The sequence below is a fragment of the Balaenoptera physalus genome, assembly GCF_965194825.1.
Source record: "Balaenoptera physalus genome assembly, chromosome: 16".
Classification (NCBI taxonomy): domain Eukaryota; kingdom Metazoa; phylum Chordata; class Mammalia; order Artiodactyla; family Balaenopteridae; genus Balaenoptera; species Balaenoptera physalus.
In genome coordinates, this window is record NC_138898.1 from 14,375,129 (window position 1) to 14,399,761 (window position 24,633).

The window sequence follows — 24,633 nt, forward strand, 5'->3', positions numbered from 1 at the left end:
TGTTCTACTCTTAGAAAACGTATGCTAATTTTAGGGGTGACAGTTCATGTTTGAACTTACTCTCAAATGGTGAGGAAGATGAGAGAGAGGAATTGAGAGAATGCAAATGTGGCAAAATAATAACAGTTGGTGCTAAGTAAACATTTTACAGGTGTTCATTCGTAATGAATCATTCCTGCAACTATTCTGTAAGTTTGAAATTTTTCAAAATAAAAATGTAAAAAGAATAAGAAAATTAATAACCACTTGTTTAATGACAAGGTCAAAATAACACTGCACTTTTAGGGTCCTATTTTAATAAAGGTATCACCTAACATGGTCGTTTCTGGGAGAGGAGATTATGAGTACTCTCCTTTGATCAAATCTTCGTTTGTTTTATGTGTATCTGACGTTTTAGCCACAGTTTTGGTGTATTACTTTTGAAATCCAGTTTTGAGTGGAGGTGGACAAATTATCCAACTCACCAAGTAAAGCAGGAACTCTTCTGACATTCTCTAACGAAGGGGACGCTGAGACTTATGGGAAACGGAGTCCCAAATTTGATGGATTACCGGGAGGAGAGCGCAGGGAACTGGTCCCTCACAGCTCCTTCTGCGCGTGTGCGGTTCTCCTCATTGTTCGCCCGCTCCCTGGTCTCCAGCTTCGCGTGGCAGATAATTCCGGAGCCTCCCGGTCTACGCATTGCTCAGTGAGGGGTCCTGCACGAAGGATGTGCGCTACAGGTGAGAACCTAGTTTGGAGGGGGTTTTTGCTGAGCTTGGGGTAGGTTTTGTGCCCACACCTGGTGGAAGCAAAAACTTGCGCGAATCCCACGCAGGCTGAGACCCTATATAGCACTTGTTCCTGAGTCTGGTCTGCATTTGCCGCTAAAGAAAGCCAAGTGACAGAGCAGCTTGGCTACGGACCTACAGGTTCCACGAAGAGGCTAAGGGAGAAGCGCGGGTTACTAGGTCACAATGAAGTGCGCTGAGAAAAAACATCCGAATGGTAACGAGCTGTTTCCAGAAGCTCCTCGAATTTGCATGCGCCCTGGCCAGCCATTCATTATCGAGTCAAATCCAGGACACCGGCGGGGGTGAGAATAAATTCTGATAACATTTATTATGTGCACGCTGATTTAAGAGCCTGAATTTGAACTAAGACAAGTTCAAATCCTAGCCTGGCCACTGAGTCTCCATGGACAAAATGATGAGCCTCTAAATCTCAGTTTCCGCATCTGCCAAAGGAAGTTATTCCAAAAACCTGTCTCAAAGTCGTTTTGAGGACTGAATTAAGATAACCTGTAAACACTCAGCAGCGGTCCTGGCATTCACTAAGCACCCGGGAAATGTTAACTGCCTTTATCACTGTTCTTTTCATTAAGATCGTTATTGGTTCTCAAAGACCCCCTGGAAAGTCAGTATTACCCATCCCATTTTAACTGACAAGAAAACCAAGACTCTGGAGGGGAAGTCTCCAGGCCAGTAATTGAAGGAGCTGGGATTACAAACCTCAAACAGTTTTATTTCCAAATCCCATGCTGGGTTTTGTCTAGCAGCACATCCTTCACAGGACTAAGCAGAGTGGCACGTCCCTAAGAGCCAGAGGGAAGGACCTGGAGTGTACAGGGACTGAGTCTTCTCCAGAAGCTCTGGAGATTTCTTGGTTTCTGTTCAGAGCCCTTGGGTTACTGCATAATTGAGGCTTCTAGACTCTCCTTTCATTGTCTGTCTGTCCTCTGCCCGCAGCAGTTTACAGACTCCCAAGCCAGATTTTCTGGCAGTGGTTCTCAAAAAAGCATGTATCAGAAACAGCTGGAGGGCTTGTTAAAACCCAATAGCTCTGTTGGGCCTCACCCCCAGAGTTTCTGTTTCAGGAGGTTTGGGGAGGGGCCCAAGAATTTGCATTTCTATCAAGTTCCCAGGTGACACTGATGCTGCTGGTTGGGGACCACTCTGTGAGAACTTCTGTTGTAGAGGATGGTGAATTCATTGCAAGAGAGAGTTGGGACTGGGGCTGAAGATTCCAGTTGTTTGAATTTACCCTCCCCCCTCCCCAGCCAGGTACAAATTTTCCCTGGATCACACAGCTCTCGTGAGGAAAGAAAGAGGCGGGGGGGTTACCAGGAGCAGGACTCTCACCTGGGAGATCCTCACGCTACCCGGACACGCTCACCACAGCTGCAGGGCAGAGATCCCAGAAACAAGCAGGTTCTCTGTTTGCTTGCTTGGAAGCAATTCCTGATCCTTCTGCCCTGAGTAACCCCACCACACCAGAGGTTGTGGAGAACCATTGGTCCGAGAGGTGTGGGCCAACTTTTCAAAGGAGGGGGAGTTGGGCTGAGGGTGGTGGGCAGGAGGCAGGCTTCTCGGGAAGAGGAAATTCTGAGGACGGTTGATGAGGACACGTCTGGGAGGAGGGATAGGGAGGCACTCTCTCCACTCCTTCCAGAAACTCCTCCCGGATGCCCTTAATTCTCCAGCCCCTCTTCCAGGATTTTGCACAGCCCTCAAGCCACGCCCATCATCACATGAATTTAGAGATATGCTGCCCACCTCCCATCCCTGACTTTATCCGGGTACAGGAAGAGTTTTCAGGAGTTCTGTAATCCTACCTCAATTGGGGGCCTGAGGAAGTAATTAGCGTGGGGTTAAATACAGGGTTTCTGGAGCCACACCGCCAGGGTTCAAGGCCCAGCTCTACCGCATTACTTTAACTTCTTAATTTCCTCATCTATAAAATGGGATAATAATAGTACCTACAGCTTGCTCTTTAAAAAAATTTTTTAATTGAATTGCTTTATTTAGTTTGTTAATCCTTGTTAGGATTTTTGCATCTAAGTTTATACGGGGAAACAAGTGACTAAGTTTTTCTCCACTTATCCTAAACTGACATTGGCCTCAAGAGTACAGGAGCCATACAGATTGAATTGGGGAAGTTTATTTTTCTGTTTCTGGCATGTATTCTGTAGATTATTGTTTTTCTTGAAGGTTTGGGGAAAATTGCTTACACAAATGGACTTGGAATTTTGTAGGTGTGTGTTAAATTTTTAATTTCTGCTTTAATTTATTTTTTGGGTTTTTTTTGGTTTTTTCTATTATATATATTTTTATTGAAGTATAGTTGATTTACAATGTTGTGTTAGTTTCAGGTGTACAACAGAGTGATTCAGTTATACATATATATAGTCTTTTTCAAATTCTTTTCCCATGTAGGTTATTATAAAATATTGAGTATAGTTCCCTGTGCTATACAGTAAGTCCTTGTTGTTTATCTATTTTATATACACTGGTGTGTAGATGTTATTCCCAAATTCCTCATCTTGCTCCATTTAAGGAATAAATGAGGTAATATATGTAAAGGACTTAGAACAATGTCTGTTGCATAGTAAGCACTATGCAAGTATTGTTGGTATCACTAATATTATTATACCCACATTCTTATCATCTAGCTTTGTATTATTCGTAAGTGGTGGAACCAAAAGGCGCATCCAGGGCCCCTGCCTCCCCAGCCACTGTTCTGCCCACCGCATCTCAGTTAAGTCAAAACAAGTGTCTTAGTAAAACATCCTTTGAAGACACTGGAACCAAAGGAGAATAAATCCCTTTTTAAAAATATAGACTTGTTAAAGCACCCCTATCCCTGTTGTCAGAAGTTCCTATTAATTCTTTAACTTCACGGAGTTAAAAATATCAGTAGAATCTCTATCAGGTTTTGGTTGTTGCATCATTTTATACACTTTTTAAAATGGAAATATTTAAAACAAAACAGTAAAGAAAATAATATGACTCTATATACTTGTCACAGCTTCAGCAATTATCAACATATATATCCTCCCTGCCACCAACATGCACGCACGTATGCACGCGTGCATACACTTTCCCCCTCCACCTTCCTCTACTGGATTATTACTATTTTTTAATTAATTAATTAAATTTTTTTAGCTGCGTTGGGTCTTCGTTCCTGCGCGCTGGCTTTCTCTAGTTGCAGTGAGCGGGGGCTACTCTTCGTTGCAGTGTGTGGGCTTCTCATTGCAGTGGCTTCTCTCGTTGCGGATCACAGGCTCTAGGCACACGGGCTTCAGTAGCTGTGGCTTGCGGGCTCTAGAGCGCAGGCTCAGTAGTTGTGGTGCACGGGCTTAGTTGCTCCGCGGCAGGTGGGATCTTCCCAGACCAGGGCTCGAACCCATGTCTCCTGCCTTGGCAGGTGAATTCTTAACCAGTACGCCACCAGGGAAGCCCTCTACTGGATTATTTTAATGTAAATCCCAGACATCAAAAACTTCAGAAATGTAACAGGTTTAATAACAGCCAAAAGCACAGCATCGCATCCTTGCTATGCTATCTGGGTTTAACCAGGTCTTTCTTAGTTGGATTTTACCTTATTTTATATTTGTCTGCTACTAAATCAAAGAAGGCTATAAATTGTAAGAAACCAATAAGGAAAAAATATTTACTCTCCACAATGAAAAGCCTGCTTCTTTTAGCTTCCCCTGGTTATACCAGGGTTGCAAGAGTCCCCTCGGCATGCCTGCCCCTTCTGAAGGGTCAGAGACAATCTCCCACCATGTGACTGTCAGCTAATACGTAGGGATTTCTAGGCAAGTGCTATAAGGACCTTCAAGATTGATCATATTTCTCACAATTTCTTTGCTCTTTCCCTTTCCTTCAGCTCTGCCTTCACAGTTCCCTAAACTTTTCCAGGAGCAGGAGAAAATGAACACAGCCCAGGTGAGTTGTTTACTTATTACTCAATATTTTTCAGTGACATCTAAGAGTTGCTTTGCATTTTTAATAACCATGCTTTCTTGTCAATTGTCCTTCTTCATTTTTTCATTTCCCAACGTTTTCCTGTTTTATTTTACTTTCCTCCTTTCTTCTTCTACTGGTTTTGAAGGACTACATTTTATTTTTATTCCATTATTACCTTTGGTGTGTTTAACACATATGTGAACACATTTTTTCTACCAACAGCAGGAATCATTTTCATCTGTAGTTTCATCCAAATAAGATACACTCCTCCCTTACCTCGGGCTTTGTGGAAATGCTCTAAATATTTTTTTTCATTTTCTCTTTACATAATAATTATGTATTCTTAGAATTCTTTGTTAACAATCGTATCACATCTTCTAGCTACTTGAACAATAATTATTTCAATGCTAATATACATTTCCTGCTTATTTTTGCTGTCCCAAGTTTGAAGATAAAGTGACAGAATTATAATAGTTATAATATTACCTACAATTTAGGGCTGCTTATGCTCCAGTCACTCTTTTTTTTTTTTTAATTTATTTATTTAGTTTTGGCTGTGTTGGGTCTTCGTTTCTGTGCGAGGGCTTTCTCTAGTTGTGGCAAGCGGGGGCCACTCTTCATTGCGGTGCATGGGCCTCTCACTATCGCGGCCTCTCTTGTTGCGGAGCACAGGCTCCAGACGCGCAGGCTCAGTAGTTGTGGCTCACGGGCCTAGTTGTTCCACGGCATGTGGGATCTTCCCAGACCAGGGCTCGAACCCGTGTCCCCTGCATTGGCAGGCAGATTCTCAACCATTGTGCCACCAGGGAAGCCCCTCCAGTCACTCTTAAATTCCTTACCTGGATTAGCTCATATAATTCTGACAACAGCATTAGGAGGTAGGCACTTTTATTATCCCCTTTTCACTGAAGTAAAAGTAAATAACTTCTCAAGAGCTTGTAACTGCAATCATTCTAAGGATACATCATTAGAAATTTGGCCAGATGGAGACCTGGAGTCCAAGTCCACTGCAAACTTTCCACCCTTTGTTGGGAGTAAGTTATCATCTGCTTGTGTTCCAACCAGCCCAAGATCTTGGAATGGGAGATCTCTTAGGCCTAGGGTTGCCAGATAAGACACAGGACGAATAAAATAAAGTAAATCTTGCATGGGACATACTTATACAAAGAATGTAATTGTTGCTTATGTGAAATTCGAATTTAACTGAGAGCCCTGTATTTTTATTTACTAAATCTGGGAACCCTACTTAGGTAGAAAGACAGTTTGAGATGCCTTCTGCCGACGTTCTGCTCTGGCAGCCCCAGCCCATCCAGAGGACCAGCCATTCTGTCTTCAGTGGCTGATTTTATTACCTGACTCCAGATGGCCTGTTGTTGAACTGGGCATGGCCTGCTTCAGCATCACCGTCAATCACCGTAACAGCTCCTTTTCCAAAGTTTCAGGAATCCTCAGGCTTGGTACCCACAATATGAAGCTTTGTCCAAAAATGTAAAATCTTTGCCTGCATACGCTTCATAAATAACTTTCAAAAGCTGTTTCCTGTTGCGTTAGCTCCATGCACGCTTACCTTTCACAGTCTGTAAGTCACCCACCCTCTCTGGCTGTACCAAGAACCAGTTCCTGCAGCTCTGTCTGTCCACCACGATTTCCATATGGCACGCATTCTTTCCCAGATTCTGCTGAGTTTTGACAGAGACCTCTGGAGTGGTCTACAGAATCACTATGTGGTTATACGCCTTCTGAGTCTGGGTATCTGAAAGGGCCTTTATTCTGCCCCACTCCATGAATGATTGACTGGTTATAGAATTTGGGGTTGAAATCCCTTTCCTTCAGAAGAGTATAGATGATCTGCATTATCTCCTAGTATTTGGGGAGACTGAGGAGAAGTCGTGTGGCAGCTTGATTCTCATTCCTTTGTAGTAACCGGTTTTATTTTTTCTTCTTGCAAGTTTTTCATTATCCTTGGGCTTTAGATATTTCCACAGGCAGTGTGTCTGGCTGCCTGTCTTTTTTCAGAGTGCCTGCTTGGTAATTGGATGGATCCTGTGGAGATGAAGACTGACTTGCTCTGGGACATTTTCGGTTCGTTCTGTGATTATTTCCTTCCCTCCACCCTCTTTGTTTTTGCCACCCAGAAATCCCATGAGACGGTCAGTGCCTCTCCCCAGTCGGCCCTCTGTGCTCCTTTACTTTCATCATTTCCATTTTTCTGTGTTTTTATTCTATGCGTTGAGAGATTTGCTCATTTTTGTCATTTGGGTCATTTTGTGTTCAAGTCTTATCTTAAGAGTTTTTGGGTTTTTTGTTGTTGTCCTAAGTCAGCAAAAGAATATTTAATATCTGTATCCTTTTTCTGTGTTCATAGCCAACTTTTCTCCTTTTAGGGAAATAAGACTCTTTTATATGATTTGCAGACACCAATGGGAATACTTAAAAATTATTCTCTTCAGTATCTTTACTTACATTTGTTTTCATAGTCTTCAATCTGTTGGTCTTGGTACTTATCTTTCAGGCTGTTGCTTTTTACTGGCATTAAATTTGTTTAGCAGCCTTCAAATCTGTTCTTCCTGATGCTTCTTACTCAGATCGTTGTTTTCCCTCCAGCATCTGGACCCTTTGCTGTTTTCTGTGTGAAGAGAAAGGTAAAGACCTCATTAGATCAATGTAGGCAGCTGATGTGTGATGCTCAGCAAGGCAGAGGTCTGTTTACTTGGCAAGATTTTCCTTTGAACGAAATGACTGACTTAGGGCCTCTTATACGGATTATTGGGTTATGTGTACAGAACAGGCTTCACTTAGGCTCTCCAGAGAGGGACAAAGCTTGAGGGAACCCCTTCCGCCTGCCAAAGGGGGTAGTGCCTTACCTGATGACAGAGCATGATAGTCTGTTTCCCCAGAGTTGCCTTAAAACAAAAGCTGTGACCAAATCAGGGGACTAAGCACAGTACCCTTCTCCTCTGTTTGGATGCAAAGTTCACGCAGACACCTTGAGGCAGTTCCTTGCTTTTTTTTTTTTTTAATTTTATTTTATACTGGAGTAGAGTTGACTAACAATGTTGTGTTAGTTTCAGGTGTACAGCAAAGTGATTTAGTTATACATGTACATATATCTATTCTTTTTCAGATTCTTTTCCCATATAGGTTATTACAGAGTATCGAGTAGAGTTCCCTGTGCTATACAGCAAGTCCTTGTTGAAGTTCCTTGCTTTTTACAGGGAACGTTCTCCTGAGTGTTAACCCTCAGCCCACCCCTCCTGGGGGTCAGGAGTGTGGCAGCCCTTCCGTGACTCACGTTCCCTGTTCTTCAGCCCAGAGCCTATCTCGGCTTCCAGCGGCAGCTGCTGCTGAGCTGGGAGGTCTCTCCGGGCTCTGAACAGCACTTGAGACTTTTGCGCATTCTGTGTTTGCATTAAGGGGCGAGCACAATGCCTCCAGTATCTGCCTCCTACTCTATATCTTCCAGAAACTTCCTCTGCTCTGAGAAGTATATTGGTGTTTTTATGACTCTCCCTGCTGTAGTTTTGGAGGCAGAGGAGATTAGGTTGTGCAATCAAATCTTTATCTCCTCCATGAAGCATACCCTGAAAAAACTGAGATTTAACCCCCTCTCCCTTTGTGACCTCACTCTACCTTGTACACACATTTTTTCATGGTTCCTGTAATTTATTACTGCATGTGTATGTTTATGTAGAAAGTCCCATCATTCTGTAAACTCCTTAAAGATAGGACCAGTGTCACACATACACAATGGAATCCTACTCAGCCGTAAAAAAGAATGAAATCATGCCATTTGCAGCAACATGGATGGACCTAGAGATTATCATACTAAATGAAGTAAGTCAGAAAGAGAAAGACAAATACCATGTGATATCACTTATATGTGGAATCTAAAATATGACACAAATGAACTTATCTGCAAAACAGAAACAGACCCACAGACATAGAGAACAGACTTGTGGCTTCCAAGGGGGAGGGGGAGTGGGGGAGGGACAGATTGGGAGTTCGGGATTAGCAGATGCAAACTATTATACATAGGATGGATAAACAACAAGGTCCTACTGTATAGAACAGGGAAGTATATTCAATATCCTGTGATAAACCATAATAGAAAAGAATGAGAAAGTATGTATATATATGTATAACTGAATCACTGTGCTATGCAGTAGAAATTAACACAACATTGTAAATCAACTATACTTCAATAAAATAAATTAAAAAAACAAAAAACAGGACAAGTGTCTTACCTTAGCATCCTCTATGGCTAGGACAATTGTAGGCCTGTAGAGGAACTCAAATTGTTTTATGAATCACCAACTAAAGATAGAGGCAGAGTATTTCTGGTATGATTTCTCTTCCTCCAACAAAATACAGGCAGACTTCATTTTATTGTACTTTGCTTTATTGAGCTTTGCAGATACTGCGTTTTTTTTTTTTTTTTTTTTTACAAATTGAAGGTTTGTGGAAACCCTGCATCAGGCAAGGCTGTCGGTCAACAGCCTTTGCTCACTTCGTGTCTCTGTGTCACATTTTGGCAATTCTTGCAATAGTTCAAACTTTTTCATTATTGTATTTGTTAGGGTGATCTGTGATCAGTGATCTCTGATGTTACTATTATAATTGTTTTTGGGGCACCACGAACTTTGCCCATATAAGACGGCAAACTTAATCCATAAATGTTTTGTGTGTTCTGACTGCTCCACTGACCAGCTCTTCCCCCATCTCTCTCCCTCTCCTTAGACCCCCCTATCCCCTGAGATACAACACTATTGAAATTAGGCCACTTAATAGCCCTACAGTGGCTTCTAAGTGTTCAAGTGAAAGGAACAGTTGAATGTTTCTCATTTAAAATCAAAAGCTAGAAATGATTAAGCTTAGCGAGGGAGGCATGTTGAAAGTTGAGACAGGCTGAAAGCTAGGCCTTTTGTGCCAAACAATTAGCCAAGTTGTGAATGCAAAGGAAAAGTTCTTGAAGGAAATTAAAAGTGCTACTTCAGTGAACACGCAAATGATAAGAAAGCAAAGCAGCCTTATTGCTGATATGGAGAAGGTTTTAGTGGTCTGGATAGAAGATCAAAGCAGCCACAACATTTCCTTGAGCCAAAGACTAATCTAGAGAAAGACCCTAACTCTCTTCAATATTATGAAGACTGAGAGAGGTCAAGAAGCTGCTATCTAGGACTTTCATAGCTAGAGAGGGGAAGTCAATGTCTGGCTTCAAAGGACAGGCTGACTCTGTTGTTACTGGCTAATACAGCTGGTGACCTGAAGTTGAAGCCAGTGCTCATTTACCATTCTGAAAATCCTAGGACCCTTAAGAATTATGCTAAACCTACTCTGCCTGGGCTTTATAAATGGAACAACAAAGCCTGGATGCCAGCACATCTGTTTATAACATGGTTTCCTGAGTATTTTAATCCCATTGTTGAGACCCACTGCACAAAAAAAAAAAAAAAAAAAAAAAAAGATTCCTTTCAAAATTATTACTGCTCATTGACAATGCACCTGGTCACCCAGGATCTATGATGGAGATGGACGACGAGATTAATGTTGTTTTCATGCCTGCTAACACAACATGCATTGTGCAGCTCATGGAGCAAAGAGTAATTTCTTTAAGAAGTACACTTCATAAGGTGATAGCTGGGCTTCCCTGGTGGTGCAGTGGTTAAGAATCCGCCTGCCAATGCAGGGGACATGGGTTCAAGCCCTGGTCCGGGAAGATTCCACATGCCACAGAGCAACTAATCCCGTGCGCCATAACTACTGAGCCTGTGCTCTAGAGCCCGTGAGCCACAACTACTGAGCCCATGTGCCACAACTACTGAAGCATTTAGTAGTTTAGCTTTTGGAAAGCATTTACCATTCTAGATGCCATGAAGAACATTTGTGATTCATGGGAAGAAGTCAACATATCAACATTAACAAGAGTTTGGAAGATGTTGATTCCAACCCCCAAGGATGACTTTGAGGGGTTCAAGACTTCAGTGGAGGAAGTAACTTCACGGGTGGTGGAAATAGCAATAGGATTAAAATTAGAAGTGGTGCCTGAAGATGTGATTGAATTGCTGCCATCTCATGATAAAACTTTAGCAGATGAGGAGTTGCATCTTTTGGATGAGCAAAGAAAGTGGTTCCTTGAGATGGAATCTACTCCTGGGAAAGATGCTGCAAAGATTGTTGAAATGACAACAAAGGATTTAGTATATTACACATACTTAGTTGATAAAGCAGTGGCAGGGTTTAAGAGGATTGACTCCGATTTTGAAACAAGTCCTACTGTGGGTAAAATGCTGTCAAACAGCATTGCATGCTAAAGAGAAATCGTTCGTGAAAGGAAGAATCAATGTGGCAAAATTCATTGTTGTCTTATTTTTAAAAATTGCCATGGTCACCTCAGCTCTCAGCAGCCACCACCCTGATCAGCGACCAACATCAAGGCTAGACCCTCCACCAGCAAAAAGATTACAACTTGCTGAAGGCTCGATTGTTAGCATTTTTTTAAGCAATAAAGTGTTTTTAAATTAAGGCATGTACGTTGCTTTTTTAGATATAATACTATTGCACGCTTAGTAAATAGCATAAATATAATGTTTATATGCACTGAGAAACCCCCCAAAATTCGTGTGACTCGATTGCAGTAGTCTGGAACCAAACCTGCAATATCTCTGGGGTCTGCCTGTATAACATGATGGAAGGTATGTGGTAGACGACCTTTATAACATTTTCTGGTCAACTCTTTACAGTGAATACGGTAGGATCAGTACCCCTACATATTTCCCGTGCCATCTGGTCTTGTGCATTGCAGACTGAGCAGCCTTGGGCTATTACAGGGATTGGTGTTGTTCGAGGATGTATTGGTGGACTTCACCCAGAAGGAGTGGCAGTTGCTGGACCGTGCTCAGAGGTTCCTGTACAGGGATGTGATGCTGGAGAACTACGGGCACCTGGTGTCCCTGGGTAAGCCCAGCTTCCCGTGCAGCTCCCGACAGCATGCATTTCCTGTCTTAGGAGCCAAGTCACTGTAGTGCATCATGCATTTTGGGTTTGAGATTTTGGATTCAAAAACCTTTTAGGGAACTTGAAAGGATATTGTATTCTCACCTCCCTAGTGAAAGTTTCCCCATCATTCTACAGCTCCTAAAGCTTCTCCCTTCTGATTCTTCAAAGGGCTTGACTCCTAAGCAACTTTGCCAAGTCCCACGTCATTTCCCACAACAGGTCACTGTGTTTCCAAACCTGAGCTGATACTCAAGTTGGAACAAGAAGAAGAACCGTGGATATTAAAGGGACAACTCCCAAGTGGGAGCCACCCAGGTGAGTTAATGAGGTCACCTGGAAGGCAGCCAGGGGAAACTGGATCCAAAGTGGCCAGTTCAGGGGGTAGTATCTTTGAAATGGGTTTTAGGAATCTCTTTTAGAGGCTCCAGACTTTTAGAAGTGCTAAAGGCAGATGACTACCATACCTTAGATATCAAGCCTCCATATATTACTCTCATATATAAATGCTCTTTGTTTTCTGTTTGACTTTTATAGAGAGAGATTCGCTTGGTTTTTGTAGAATCCAGTTGCTGACTTCCTCATCCTAGACCTTTATTTCTCTGTTTTTCTCTCTGTTCAATAATGACCATCCTTTACGTTCCCTCCTGTGCCAAATGTTCTGTAAATATGCATTTATTGATGGATCATTTTATTCAATAAATATTTACAAAGCACCAGCTATGCACCAGTCACGTTCTAAGTCACAGGAGATACAAAAGCGAAGTCTCTTCTCCTATCAGTAGATCCGAATAGCAGATCCATATGTAACATGTCTGGTAGTAATTGGCACTCTGAGAAATTAAAGTCAGATGAAGGGGATGGAGAACGAAAGGGAGTCCTTTTTCAGAAGGAAGTCAGGGACGGCCTCTTTGAGGAGGTGGACATTTGAACAGGAGAGTAGAATGGAGTCTTGAATGAAGGGATGGAGTGAGCGACGGGTTATCTGAGAGATTCCAGATCAAGGAACAGCAGATGCCAAGCCTCTGAGATAGGAGCGTGCCTGGTGTAGTCAGAGAACAGCAAGGAAGTTGGTGGGACTGGAGGGGGTTCAGTGAGGGGAAAGCAGCAGATGATGTCAGAGAGTTAGCTAGAGGCAAAGCTTTATAGGCCTGGTAAGACCGAATTCTACTCTGAGATAGTAGGTAAGAGAAGAGGTCAAGGACTGCACCCTTGAGCATTACATTTGGAGATCACGGAGACATAGGGCTCTAGCAAGAGAGACCAAGAAGGAGCACCCACTATGGTAGAAGGAGAATCAGGAGTCAGGGGTTTCCCAGGAGCCACGTGAAAAAAAAGTGTTTTTTAGAAGGAAAGAGTGAATTCCCAATATGCAGATGCAAATGTAGTCAGCATCGCCCTTTTTTTCCCTCTGCAAATTATCCAAAGGCCACAAGGAAAAAAATTTTAATGTCAATTCCATTTATTTTATAGGTTGGAGGCAGCTGAAATCCCAAACTTTAAAAAAAGTGGAAAAACTGCCAAAAGCAATGAAAGTCAGGCTTGTTCGCAGAAATAGAAAGTATCGTAGCTGTGGAAATAGTGTTAGAACATATTATACAGACAGTATTTACTTGCCGATTTTACCACAAATGGAACTTAAAGTGTTGAGACTTTTTTTTAACAGTGGGATAGTAACATTACTCTGAAGGATATCTAGGTTCTGAGTAGAGCTAAGGACATAATATGTGCTAAGGGAAGACCATGAGAGTGTATTTGTTGTTGGAAACACACAATTGATGGAATTAAATACCCTGGTCTGATAGGAGCTGACAATACTGTAGACTTGTGGGATGATCAGTTGAACATGTGTTGTGAATTTAGGTATAAAAATCTAGTGTAAAGTCTAAGTATGAAAATCCAATATCAGATCTTTCTTGCTAGCATATTGGCTTCTATTTGTTTTATCTGCTACAGAAAAGTCTTAAGTTTTTAAGCATACAACCAATGTTATTGCATAAAATGAAAATAGTAGAAGATAATAATAATCACTCATAGCCAAAAATTTTTAAGACAAAGATTAATAAAGGTCCTAAGACCAAGTCAAATAGCCAGGTGCTTGAGTTCTCACAAAAAAAGAGAAATCAGAGAGGAAGAAAAAATGATGTAAAAGTAGAATTAAACAACAAGGTTTTACTGTATAGCACAGGGAACTCTATTCAATATCTTGTAATAAACTATAATGGAAAAGAATCGAAAATATATATATAGGTATATACATATGTACATGCATAACCGAATCACTTTGCTGTACACCTAAAATTAACACAATATTGTAAATCAACTATACTTCAGTATTTTAAAAGTGAAATTAAAAATTAGTATTGTGACAGGGTACAGTCAGTTGGTACAGTACATCAGCAGATTGAAAGAGGGGAAAGTAGACTTGTTGTCAATCAAGACAAATAACTATTGATTAGCTCTGATAGAATCAAATGATATGCAAGCATGGCTTATCCTCCATCTTTGCTCTGACCCTTCCCTTGATCACCCTTTAGTCTTCCTCGTCTCCCTACTCAGTGTCCCTTATCTTTGCCCCATTCTTTTAATACCCTCCATCCTTGGATCAGTTGTTTTCCTGACATCCTTTGGACTCACTTCACCACTCCTTGTGTTTTATTTCAAACTCTCTACCCATTTTGAGGTAATTTTTGTAACAAGCCAAAGCTACTCATGTTAATTTTCAGCTTTCTCTCCCTTTTTCTACTGCAATATGTGTTTTTGTTTTCATGTACCAACTAAAAGAGTAGGGTAAATATGTGCTTAGGAGTTCCTTCATCCCAGGAGACTGTGTCTGAAACCTAAGAATTAACTCAACTTAGAGCATTTGTTTTTTTTTAATAAATTTATTTATTTACTTATTTATTTTTAGCTGTGTTGGATCTTCGTTTCTGTGTGAGGGCTTTCTCTAGTTGCGGCGAGCTGGGGCCACTCTTCATCGCGGTGCGCGGGCCTCTCACTATCGCGGCCTCTCTTGTTGCAGAGCACAGGCTCCAGACGCGCAGGCTCAGTAATTGTGGCTCACGGGCCCAGTTGCTCCGTGGCATGTGGGATCTTCCCGGACCAGGGCTCGAACCCATGTCCCCTGCATTGGCAGGCAGACTCTCAACCACTGCACCACCAGGGAAGCCCAGAGCATTTGTATACGAGCCTATTCCTTAAGAAATGTGTTAAGATTTATAATGTATGTTAATTTTTTATATTTCTAGAAGTCCAAAGAACCAATAACATGAAAGAGATAAGCCAAGAAAATGAAGACAAGTATTTGAGGCAAGGTTTATTCATCAACAACAAAACATTGACTGAGGAGAGAAATAAGACCTTCAGAGAAACACTTAATATGACCACAAATCCAGTGCCCTCAAAAAAAATATCCCATCAGTGTGACCCATTTGTAACAAACTTGAAAAGTGTTTTTGACTTAGTTATTAGTAATAGAAGCGGTGTGAGAAAAAAATCTAATGATTTCAATGGATGTGGATTCCTTACTACTGTGCATGAGAAAACCCATACAGGGAACAAGCCTGGTGAAAATGATCAAAAGAGGAAATCCCACAGACAAATTGAGGACTTTATTCAACATCAGAAGAATTCAGCTTTGGAGCAATGTCTTGAATATAATCATTGTGAGAAAGCTTTTCACAGAAAAACAGCCTTTGTTGCATGTGAGAGAGCTCATACAGGAGAGAAACCCTCTGAAGGTAACAAATATGGACAAGCCTTCCTCCAAAAGTTAAAGCTTGGTGCTTGTCCAAGAACCCTTAAGGAAAGGAAACCACGCGAATCCAGTAAAAATAGGAAATCTTCATGCTTGAAGTCAAAACCTGCACATCAGAGAGCTCACTGTGAATGTAACAAATTGGGGAAATCTTTTAGCGAGAAGTCAAACCTTACTCAACATCAGAGAATGCACGCAGGAGGAAAACCTGATGAGTATAACAGAAGTGAGGAAGCCTTGCAGAAGTTATCCCACACTCAAAATGAGCGAACTCATACAGGAGAGAAAATCTATGACTGTAACCAGTGTGGGAAATCCTTCCACAAAAAGCCACACCTGACTCAACATCTGAGAACTGACACAACGGAAAAACCCAGTAAGTGTAATGATAGTGAGAGAGCTGTGAAAAAGGAGTCCTACCTCGCTCTAAAGCAGAGAATTAACACGAGTGAGAAAAGCTTTAAAGGTAGTAATTGTGAGAAATCCTCCCACAAGACATTGAAGCTCAGTCAACATCAGAGAAAGTGTTCAGGGGAACCAAATAATGAGTGTAGTGAAAGTGGGAGGGTCTTAAGTAAGAAGTCACACCTCACTCAAAATCAGAGGGCTCACAAAGGGAAGAAAACCTATGACTGTAATAAATGTGGGGACAGCTTCCCTAAGAAAACAGACCTTTCTCAACATCAGAGTGTGCACACAGGAAAAAAGCCCTATGAATGTAGTGAATGCGGGAAGTCCTTTTTTGTAAAGTCCAACCTCACTGAGCATCAGAGAACTCACACAGGAGAAAAACCCTACAAATGTCGTGAATGTGGAAAATCGTTCTGCCAGAAGTCGGCCCTCACCGTACATCAGAGAACTCACACGGGAGAGAAACCCTATAAATGTAAGGAATGTGGGAAAACCTTCTGTGTGAAGTCAAACCTTACTCAACATCAAAGGACCCACACAGGAGAGAAACCCTATAAATGTAATGAATGCTGGAAATCTTTCTGCGTGAAATCCAACCTCATTGTACATCAGAGAACTCATACAGGAGAGAAACCCTACAGATGTCCCGAATGTGGGAAAACCTTCTATGAAAAGTCAGCCCTCACAAAACATCAGAGAATTCACACAGGGGAAAAACCCTATGAATGTAATGAATGTAGAAAAACCTTCAGCCAGAGGTCAGCCCTCACCAAACATCAAAGAAAAAAACATAAGAAAACTCCCACCAACACTCTCCACGTGCAGAAGCCATCCTCTGCAGTTCATAGCCGTTGAACATCAGCAAAATCACAGGGCAGAGGCACTTAGATGTCAACACATGTAGGAAAGTCTTTATCAATAGGTTAGAGCTAATTGGAATTAGAGAAGTAATATAGGAGCGAAATAGGAGCTCTCTATGAATGCTTTGATTGTGTGAAAGCTCTCAAGAAGTATTCAGAGATATGGAGGGCAAATGTATTATTTTAAGGACTATGGATAAAAATGTTCCTGTGGGAAAATGTTCTTTTGGAAATAGAAGTCGTATTTCAGATGTGATACCAAACTTGTTACAAAAAAAGATAATAAAATATTCAGTTCTTAATAGAATGTGAAAGTGGAGCTTTTGTCAGGAATAAATTAAGGTCATTGGCACAGCAGTGTTAAATATATATGTGAAGACCTTCTGAAGTATATGGATAGGTATGTAGTACATGAGTGTGTTCTATAACATGAATTACGTGTATGTTGGATTTACATAGGGAACCCACCTCTCTCTGAATCTCAACAATACAGTATATAAGTGAAAATTGAACAGTGACATAACCTGTGCCTCAACAATTGTGCTTCTAGATACATATCCTAAAACAACTGGGCGTTCTAAAGGGTTTTTGGAAATACTGGGATGATACTATGATTGAGGGTGCTTCAGGCATTTAGTGTGTGGGAGGACCAAAGATACCCAATACCCTGCACCATGTCAGAGAAAGGACAGGAAAAGGGGCTCATCCAGGATGCCAGCAGCTCCATCACAGGAAAACCCTGCCCTAAAGAAACTCTTGCACATCCGCACCAACAGACATGTACAAGAAGGTTCATTGCAACCTGTCAGGTTTTTGTAATGACAATTGAAAAAAAGAGAAAGTAGCAAATGTCCATTGACAATAAACTAGATAAATAAATATTGGTATGTTTATACAATGGGAATAACATACACCAATGAAAATGAACCTCAGTTATACATATCAAGATTATTATCTTAAAACAATAATGTTTAATAAAAAAGGAAACAATAAATACCATGTTATTGCATTTATATAAAGTTCAAAAACAAAGAATTCAACAGTACACTGTTGAGGGATACATATATAAGTAGTAAAACTACAAAGGAAAGCCAGTGGATGGTTAACACAAAATCTAGGATAGCAGTTACATCTATGGAGGAAGGAGGGGCTTACATTTAGGGAGGAAGCTTTATGTTTCTTAAATGGGTCATGAGTATACAAGTATTTCTTATTTTTCTTTATATTATATATATGCATATATATACATACATATTTCTGTTTATAAGCTATTTAATTTTCAAGAAACAGGTTGAAGAAATTGCATTATAATGTTAACAAGAGCTGGTGTATTCATGTGCAGTCAGTATCTGGGCCCCAAGCACAAATTTGCTTTAGATGGAACCTCCACCCTGGTAACCAATGTCTGTCTCTAATGGCACCCACTGGCCCCTGGAATCTCAAACCTAGCTTCTGACAAACTCAAACCAGAGCCACTAAGAACAACAACAACAACAATAACAAAAACAAACAAACAAACAAAAAAAACAGGCTGGAGAGCCCATGAGCCATCCTCAAGCTACAGGAATGCAGCTTGGCCTCAAACTCCAAAGAAACACCAAGATATTCCAGGAGTAGAAGGCAGGAGTCAGTTTGAATTCAACATTGATTTCCTGGGGTCACTGAAGGGCATTTCATCGGGCTAAGTGCTCTGAAGAATTCAAAGACGGTTATTAAAATACATGTCTGGGTTTTAGGCGATGTGGTATATTGAAAAGCCTCTAAAAAGACTGACAAAAAGATAAGGCATAAATTACCAATATCAGTAATGAAACGGGATATCATGCCAGACCCTGAAGACATCAAAATGATAATAGGGGAATCTGTGAACAACTTTATTTGTATAAATTTGACAACTTAGGTTAAATAGACCGATTCCTCCAAAAATAAAAACTATCACAACTCACCCAATATGAAACAGAATTAAGGAAATTTAATTTGTAATTTTAAAACTCCCAAAAAGGAAATCTCCAGGCCCAGATGGTTTCACTAGAGAATTCTACCGAATGTTTAAAGCAGAAATAACACAAGTTCTACACATTTTGTTCCAGAAAATCAAGAAGAGAAAACACTTCCCTGTTCAGTTTATGAACTAGCATTCACTGATAACCAAAACCAAAAAAAAAAAAAAAAAATTTAATACAGTACAAAAAAGGAAAAATAAAGACCAATATGCCTCATGAATTAGGCACACAAATCCTTAACAAAATATTAGCAAATAGAATTTTTTATTATATGAAAAGACATATGAATATATGAAAAGAATTTTATACCATGGGATTTATTGCAAGGATACAAGGCTGATTCAATATTCAAAATCAATCAATGTAATCCACCAAAATCAATCAGTGTAATTAACAAACCAAAGAAATATCACATTATATCCACCAATGAAGAAAAAGTATTTGCCAAAATGTATTTGAAATTTATGACAAAACTCTCAGACAAATAGAAATAGAGGGGAACTTGATAAAGAGCATCTATAAAAACCTACAGCTAACATTATATGTAATGGTGAAAGACTGGATGCCTCCCCCCTAAGATCAGGAACAAGGGAAAGATATCTGCTCTCACCAGTCTTATTCAACATAGTGCTGGAAGTTCTAGCCACCGCAACAAGGCAAGAAAAGGAAATAAAAAGCATACAGATCAGAAAAGAAAGAATAAAACTGTCCTATTTACAGATGACATGATTGTCTAAGAAGAAAATCCCAAGGAATCTACCAAAAACAAAAACAAAAACAGAAAACCTCCTAGAACTAACAAGTGAGTTCACAGGATACAAGGTAAACATGCATTTCTGTATGCCAGAAATGAACACATAGGTTTCAAAATTTAAAACACAATATCGTCCTTTAATTGCCCAAAAAATTATATAGTTAGGTGTAAACCTAACAAAACATGTCCAGACCTGCATGCTGAAAACTACAAAATGCTAATTGAAGAATATCTTAAAAAGTGGATAAACATACCATGTTCATGGATTGGAAAACTCAACACAGTAAAGATGCCAATTCTCCCCATACTGATATATAGGTGTAATGCAATCCCTATCAAAATTCCAGCAGGAATGTTTTTGTAAATATAAGCAAGATTATTCTAAAGTTTATGTGGAACGAGAAAGGAACTAGAATAGCTAAAACAATTTTGAAAAATAAGAATGAAATGGAATGATCAGTCTACTGATTTGAAGATTTATTATATAGCTACAATGATCAGGACCGTGTGGGTTTTGTGGATGGATAGACATATAGATCAATGGAACATAATAGAGAACCCAGAAATAGACCCACACAAATATGCCCAACTGATTTTTTACAAAGGTGCAGAAGGAATTCAGTGGAGGAGAATAGACTTTTCAACAAATGATTCTGGAGCAGTTGGACAGCTATAGGTGAATAAATGAACCTCAACCTCTTGAGGAGGAAAGTATGGGCTTTGGATTCAGACAAACCTGACTTTGAATGCCAGCTTTGCCACTTACCACTGTGTGGTTCTGGCTTTAATAACCTTTTCTCATAAGGTTATTAAACCTTGCTGAGCCTCAAACCCAAGCCTAGAGCTCATCAATGACACGTTAGGGATGCTAAGGAAATAGAAAGTAAATGAATGGGCTACATTTAATTTACTAGGGTATGTTCCCAAAATGGCCAGCAGAGGGCTCTAGTCGCACATGAAAGACTCCACCACGTCTCTGCTCCGGCTGAAAGCGGTCTGCCTTCCAATCCCCACTCTCACTTCAGCCACCCAGTTTCATTAACCGACATTAATGCACAGTGCCGGGGAGACATTTTTCACAGTTACGTGTGTCACTGCGTTTCTGTCAAAGAAACATATCAGATAATTTAAGTTATAATACTGCTTTTTTCCTGCCTGCTTTAATTTTTTTCTTAACAGAATAGACATGCATTCTCAACAGGGGCAATATTGCCCCCAAAGGGGTGAAAGTTTGTTCCTGGAGCCTGAAAAAAAATCTTAGCTATTACAATGGTTTGTGGCTCTCAAAGGACCATAGTACATAAACAGATATGCAGTATATCTGTGGTATTAAATTTTTATGGGGAGGACAATTAGGAAAAATAATATCTAAAAAGTCCCCTTGGAGGAGCTATAACTTAAAAAAATAAAGGTTGGGAAACACTGGAATAAGGGGAGATGAATAGAGAAGATGCCATCATTGTACCACACCTGAAGTTAGGGACACGTAGCATAATTCTTTCTCCTATAATTTGGGGACAACCATGGCAGTGTCCAACCTCAACAATTCCTAACTGGAGGTCTTGTCATTGTTCAGAATGTCCCTCTGCCCCTTTCCGACTCCTCTGAGAGACACCACTTTCAGTGATTCAAAAGGAGTCTCTCCTGGGAGGACTTCTTCAGAGATGCCGCATGCCCTCACCCTCCCACCGGAGTTGCCAAGATTGAGCAGAGGAGGGCCAGATGGCACAAGCAAGCTGAGTGAGTAAGCAACCCTGACCCCCATTTCATCCACCTTTTGCCTGCCCCTTGGCTTAAACCTATGGCTGAGGGAATTCCCTGGCTGTCCAGTGGTTAGGACTCCAAGCTTCCAGTGCTGGGGGCCCGGGTTCAATCCCTGGTCAGGGAACCAAGGTCCCACAAGCCGCTTGGCACTGCCAAAAGAAAAAAAAAAACCTATGGCTGCATGCAGTGGGAAGTGGGTCCCTTATGACCAGTTGACAGAGGAGGAAGAAACCTGAGCTTGATATATGGAGGAGGTGCCCAATTTTGATGGTAGATGGACATATCCATCCATCATGGCCTCAAACTGAGAACAGCATAGTTACCAGGAAGGGCTCAGATCCCTTAGGAATGAGGGTTGAAGGTCACACCACCAGGTAAGCCACCATATCCAGCAGAGGTGCTAAGGGTGAGGGGAATCTAGAATTGACAGTAGAGATTAGAGCTTTTCTGAGCAGCTGCCCCAGCTCTGCACCTACCTCTTGTTACACAAGGAAAAACAGATTTCTCATATGTTTAAACCACTGTGATTCAGTTTCTGTTACACGCATTTCTGGCTGATACAGTATTCCTAACAACAGCATATGCCTGGGTTTTGTTCTCTAATCCTATTTAGCACACCTTGCGTTTTAATAGGACAGTTCAGTCCCTTTGAGATTACTGTAAAAATGGATATATTTTATTTTATTCCTTCCATTTTAATTCGAGCTTACTATTTATTTACTTTGTTATTTTTCTTCCTTTTTCTTGTTTTTGCGGGCAGATAATATGGCCATTTATTATGTGTTTTTCTTTTATTTTTTTTAAAGTATAACTTACATACAACAAATTGCACACACATTAGGTATACAGTTTAATGAGGGTTTTTTGTAGTTGTTGTTTGGGGTTTCTTTGGCTGTGCCTCACAGCTTGTGGAATCTTAGTTCCCCAACCAGGGATTGAATGAGGGCCCTTGGCAGTGAGAACATGGAGTCCTAGCCACTGGACAGCCAGGGAATTCCCTCTTTTTCTTTTAGATTTTGGTGTTCTATAGAGCTAGCAATTACCTTTTCTTTTTCATATTCAGAAAAAAAATACATAATCACAATTATATAATCTTCCATTATATGAAAAACACCATCTATTTCTTCACATTAAGATGACCGATTGTAATTCTTTTACATCATGCTCCCCAAACCCCAAAGAGATTTAAATGCTTTAACTTTTTTCCTCTCCACCCTCCCCTCCCCAAGTACCAGGCTGAGATCCTTCAGTATTTATAGTCCCATATTATTATTAGTCTTCCTTTAGGATTCCCTTTTCCCCTCAAAAGTCTGTAGATATTATTACATCATCATTTACTTCCAGTATTGCAGATGAGAAGTCCAGTGCCAGGCTCATTGATTTTCATTGTAAGTTACTTATTTTCCCTCTCTGGAGGTTGGTAAGCTTTATATGTATACTTGGTGTTCGTTTTTTTTTTTTTTTTTGGTTGGGGGGGAAGCTCTGTTTGGAATTCAGTGACTCCTTAAAATCTTCTGATCAGGTCTTTGTTGGAAACATTTCAGGGAAAATTTCCTCCATTGTTTTGTTTCGTTATTGCCTGCCTTCCACTTCCTCCATTTGATGAATTTCCGTTTTTCCAATAATAATAATTCCAATATTGAATAATTCAAATAGACAGGTATTTGGTTGCCTCCATCATCCCCCCAACCTCTCTGATTTCACCTCATCATTTCCATCTCTTTAAATTTTTGATATGTGTTTTATTTCTCCATTTGGTATTCCACATCCAGTTGCACCAGTAACCTTCCTCTCCTTTGATTCATCTCCTGAAATGTTTAGTCTGAATATGAGATTTTCCTTCGATCCAGAACATAAGTGTGTGTGTGTGTGTGTGTGTGTGTGTGTGTGTGTGTGCATGCACGTCACACTTTATCTGTGGCTCCTTCGGGTGTCGTTTTCATCGTCAATTTCTGTTCAGATTACCTTCTCTCTTCTGTAGGTTTGTACTGGCTGTTCTCTGTGATACACCAGTTCTCTCTCTTTCTCATCTCGAAGACCCCGCAGGTACGTTGGTATTTTCCTTTGCTGGCTCCCCGGGGTGCGTGTTCAGCTGCTGGGGATCTGCAGCAGGTCAGGCTCTTGAGTCATGGACCGCCCAGCAGTCTTTGCTCTTCTGGGTCAGCAGTGCTCCGGCTGGTGGGTCGCTGGTCCCAGAAGGACTCCCTCTGCTCCTTAGTCTCCTCAGCTGGCATTTTCCCAGGGTCGAAAGGATTGAGCACACCGATTTCCTCCCCCTCAGCTTTCCGAGCACTGGAGTCACAGGGGCAGGCGCACAGCTCCCTCAGGAAGTTCTTGGATTTGCATAAGTCAGGTGTTCCCAGATGTTACCTCTTTCCTTCTGACCATCACTACTGGGGCCTGGGCCTCTGGTGGCCCGGCTCTCACTGAACTCAGACTAGCCCCCAGAGATCACTAGATCTTGCTTCCACCCTAAAACCTCAAAAAATGCTGGCCTCAAAAAAAAAAAAAAAAGCTGCTGGCCTCAAAAAATGTTCAGTAGCTGGTTTTAAATTGAAAGATGAGGGCAGCAAGGATGTATTCAAGCAACCATTTCCCCAGAATTCAGAGGATACGTCCGTATACAGTAAGTCCCCTACATACGAACCTTCAAGTTGAGAACTTTCAAAGATGCGAACGTGCGTTCCATCAGCATCAGGCGTGAGTGAAATTGCAGCTCACCCTCCATATCCTACTGCTGACGATCCTTCAGCTCTACCGTCTCCCACCTTCTCTCCCTCCTCCAGTCAGTAACTCTTCTTGCCTGTTCACTTGATGCCAGCCCCTGTATGCCAGCTGTTGTACTGTACTACTGTACTTTTCAAGGTACTATACTGTAAGATTAAAAATGTTTTCTTTATTTTTTGTGTTTGTTTTTTATGTACTATTTGTGTGAAAAGTATTATAAACCTATTACGTTACAGTGCTATATAGCCAACTGTGTTAGTTGGGTATGTAAGTTAACTTTGCTGGACTTAACAAATTGGACTTATGAACTTGCTCTCAGGATGGAACTCATTCGTATGTAGGGGACTTACTGTAGTCAAAAGGCAGAAATACTATAGGCCATTTCACAGACTATAATGCAATAAAACCAGAAAACATCAACCAGAATAGCCAAAGAAAAAACAAAACCTCACCACCACCAAGATCCCTATAGACATGAATATCCAAAATTCACTCTTTTAGCTACCATCAGGTTAGAGAGAAAATCAGAATAGAAATTATAAATTATTTTAATGAATAACAATGAGAACACAAAATATAAAAATCTTTGAAGTGTGACCAAACAAAAATTCAAAGGAAGAATTACAGATTTAAA

The 24,633-nt window shown here is 40.8% G+C and overlaps 1 protein-coding gene and 1 long non-coding RNA gene across 4 annotated transcripts in view; one reads left to right on the forward strand and one right to left on the reverse strand.

Moving 5' to 3' along the window:
• The window catches only part of ZNF334 (zinc finger protein 334), a 48,949-nt gene extending 27,055 nt beyond the window's left edge, over window positions 1-21,894 (forward strand). The window contains exons 5-9 of one of the 3 annotated variants that reach the window (XM_082431395.1): window positions 504-722; window positions 4,651-4,709; window positions 11,558-11,684; window positions 11,946-12,041; window positions 14,972-21,894. In XM_082431395.1, the coding sequence (XP_082287521.1) occupies window positions 504-722; window positions 4,651-4,709; window positions 11,558-11,684; window positions 11,946-12,041; window positions 14,972-16,746 (2,276 nt within the window). In that variant the 3' untranslated portion in view covers window positions 16,747-21,894. Of the gene's footprint in view, window positions 1-503; window positions 723-4,650; window positions 4,710-9,755; window positions 11,685-11,894; window positions 14,588-14,971 lie in introns of those variants that run through there. The other 2 variants (XM_082431397.1, XM_082431396.1) reach the window with 2 other exon arrangements.
• LOC309645800 overlaps window positions 1-24,633 on the reverse strand; it is a 141,586-nt gene that overhangs the window by 16,729 nt on the left and 100,224 nt on the right. The window lies entirely within an intron of this gene.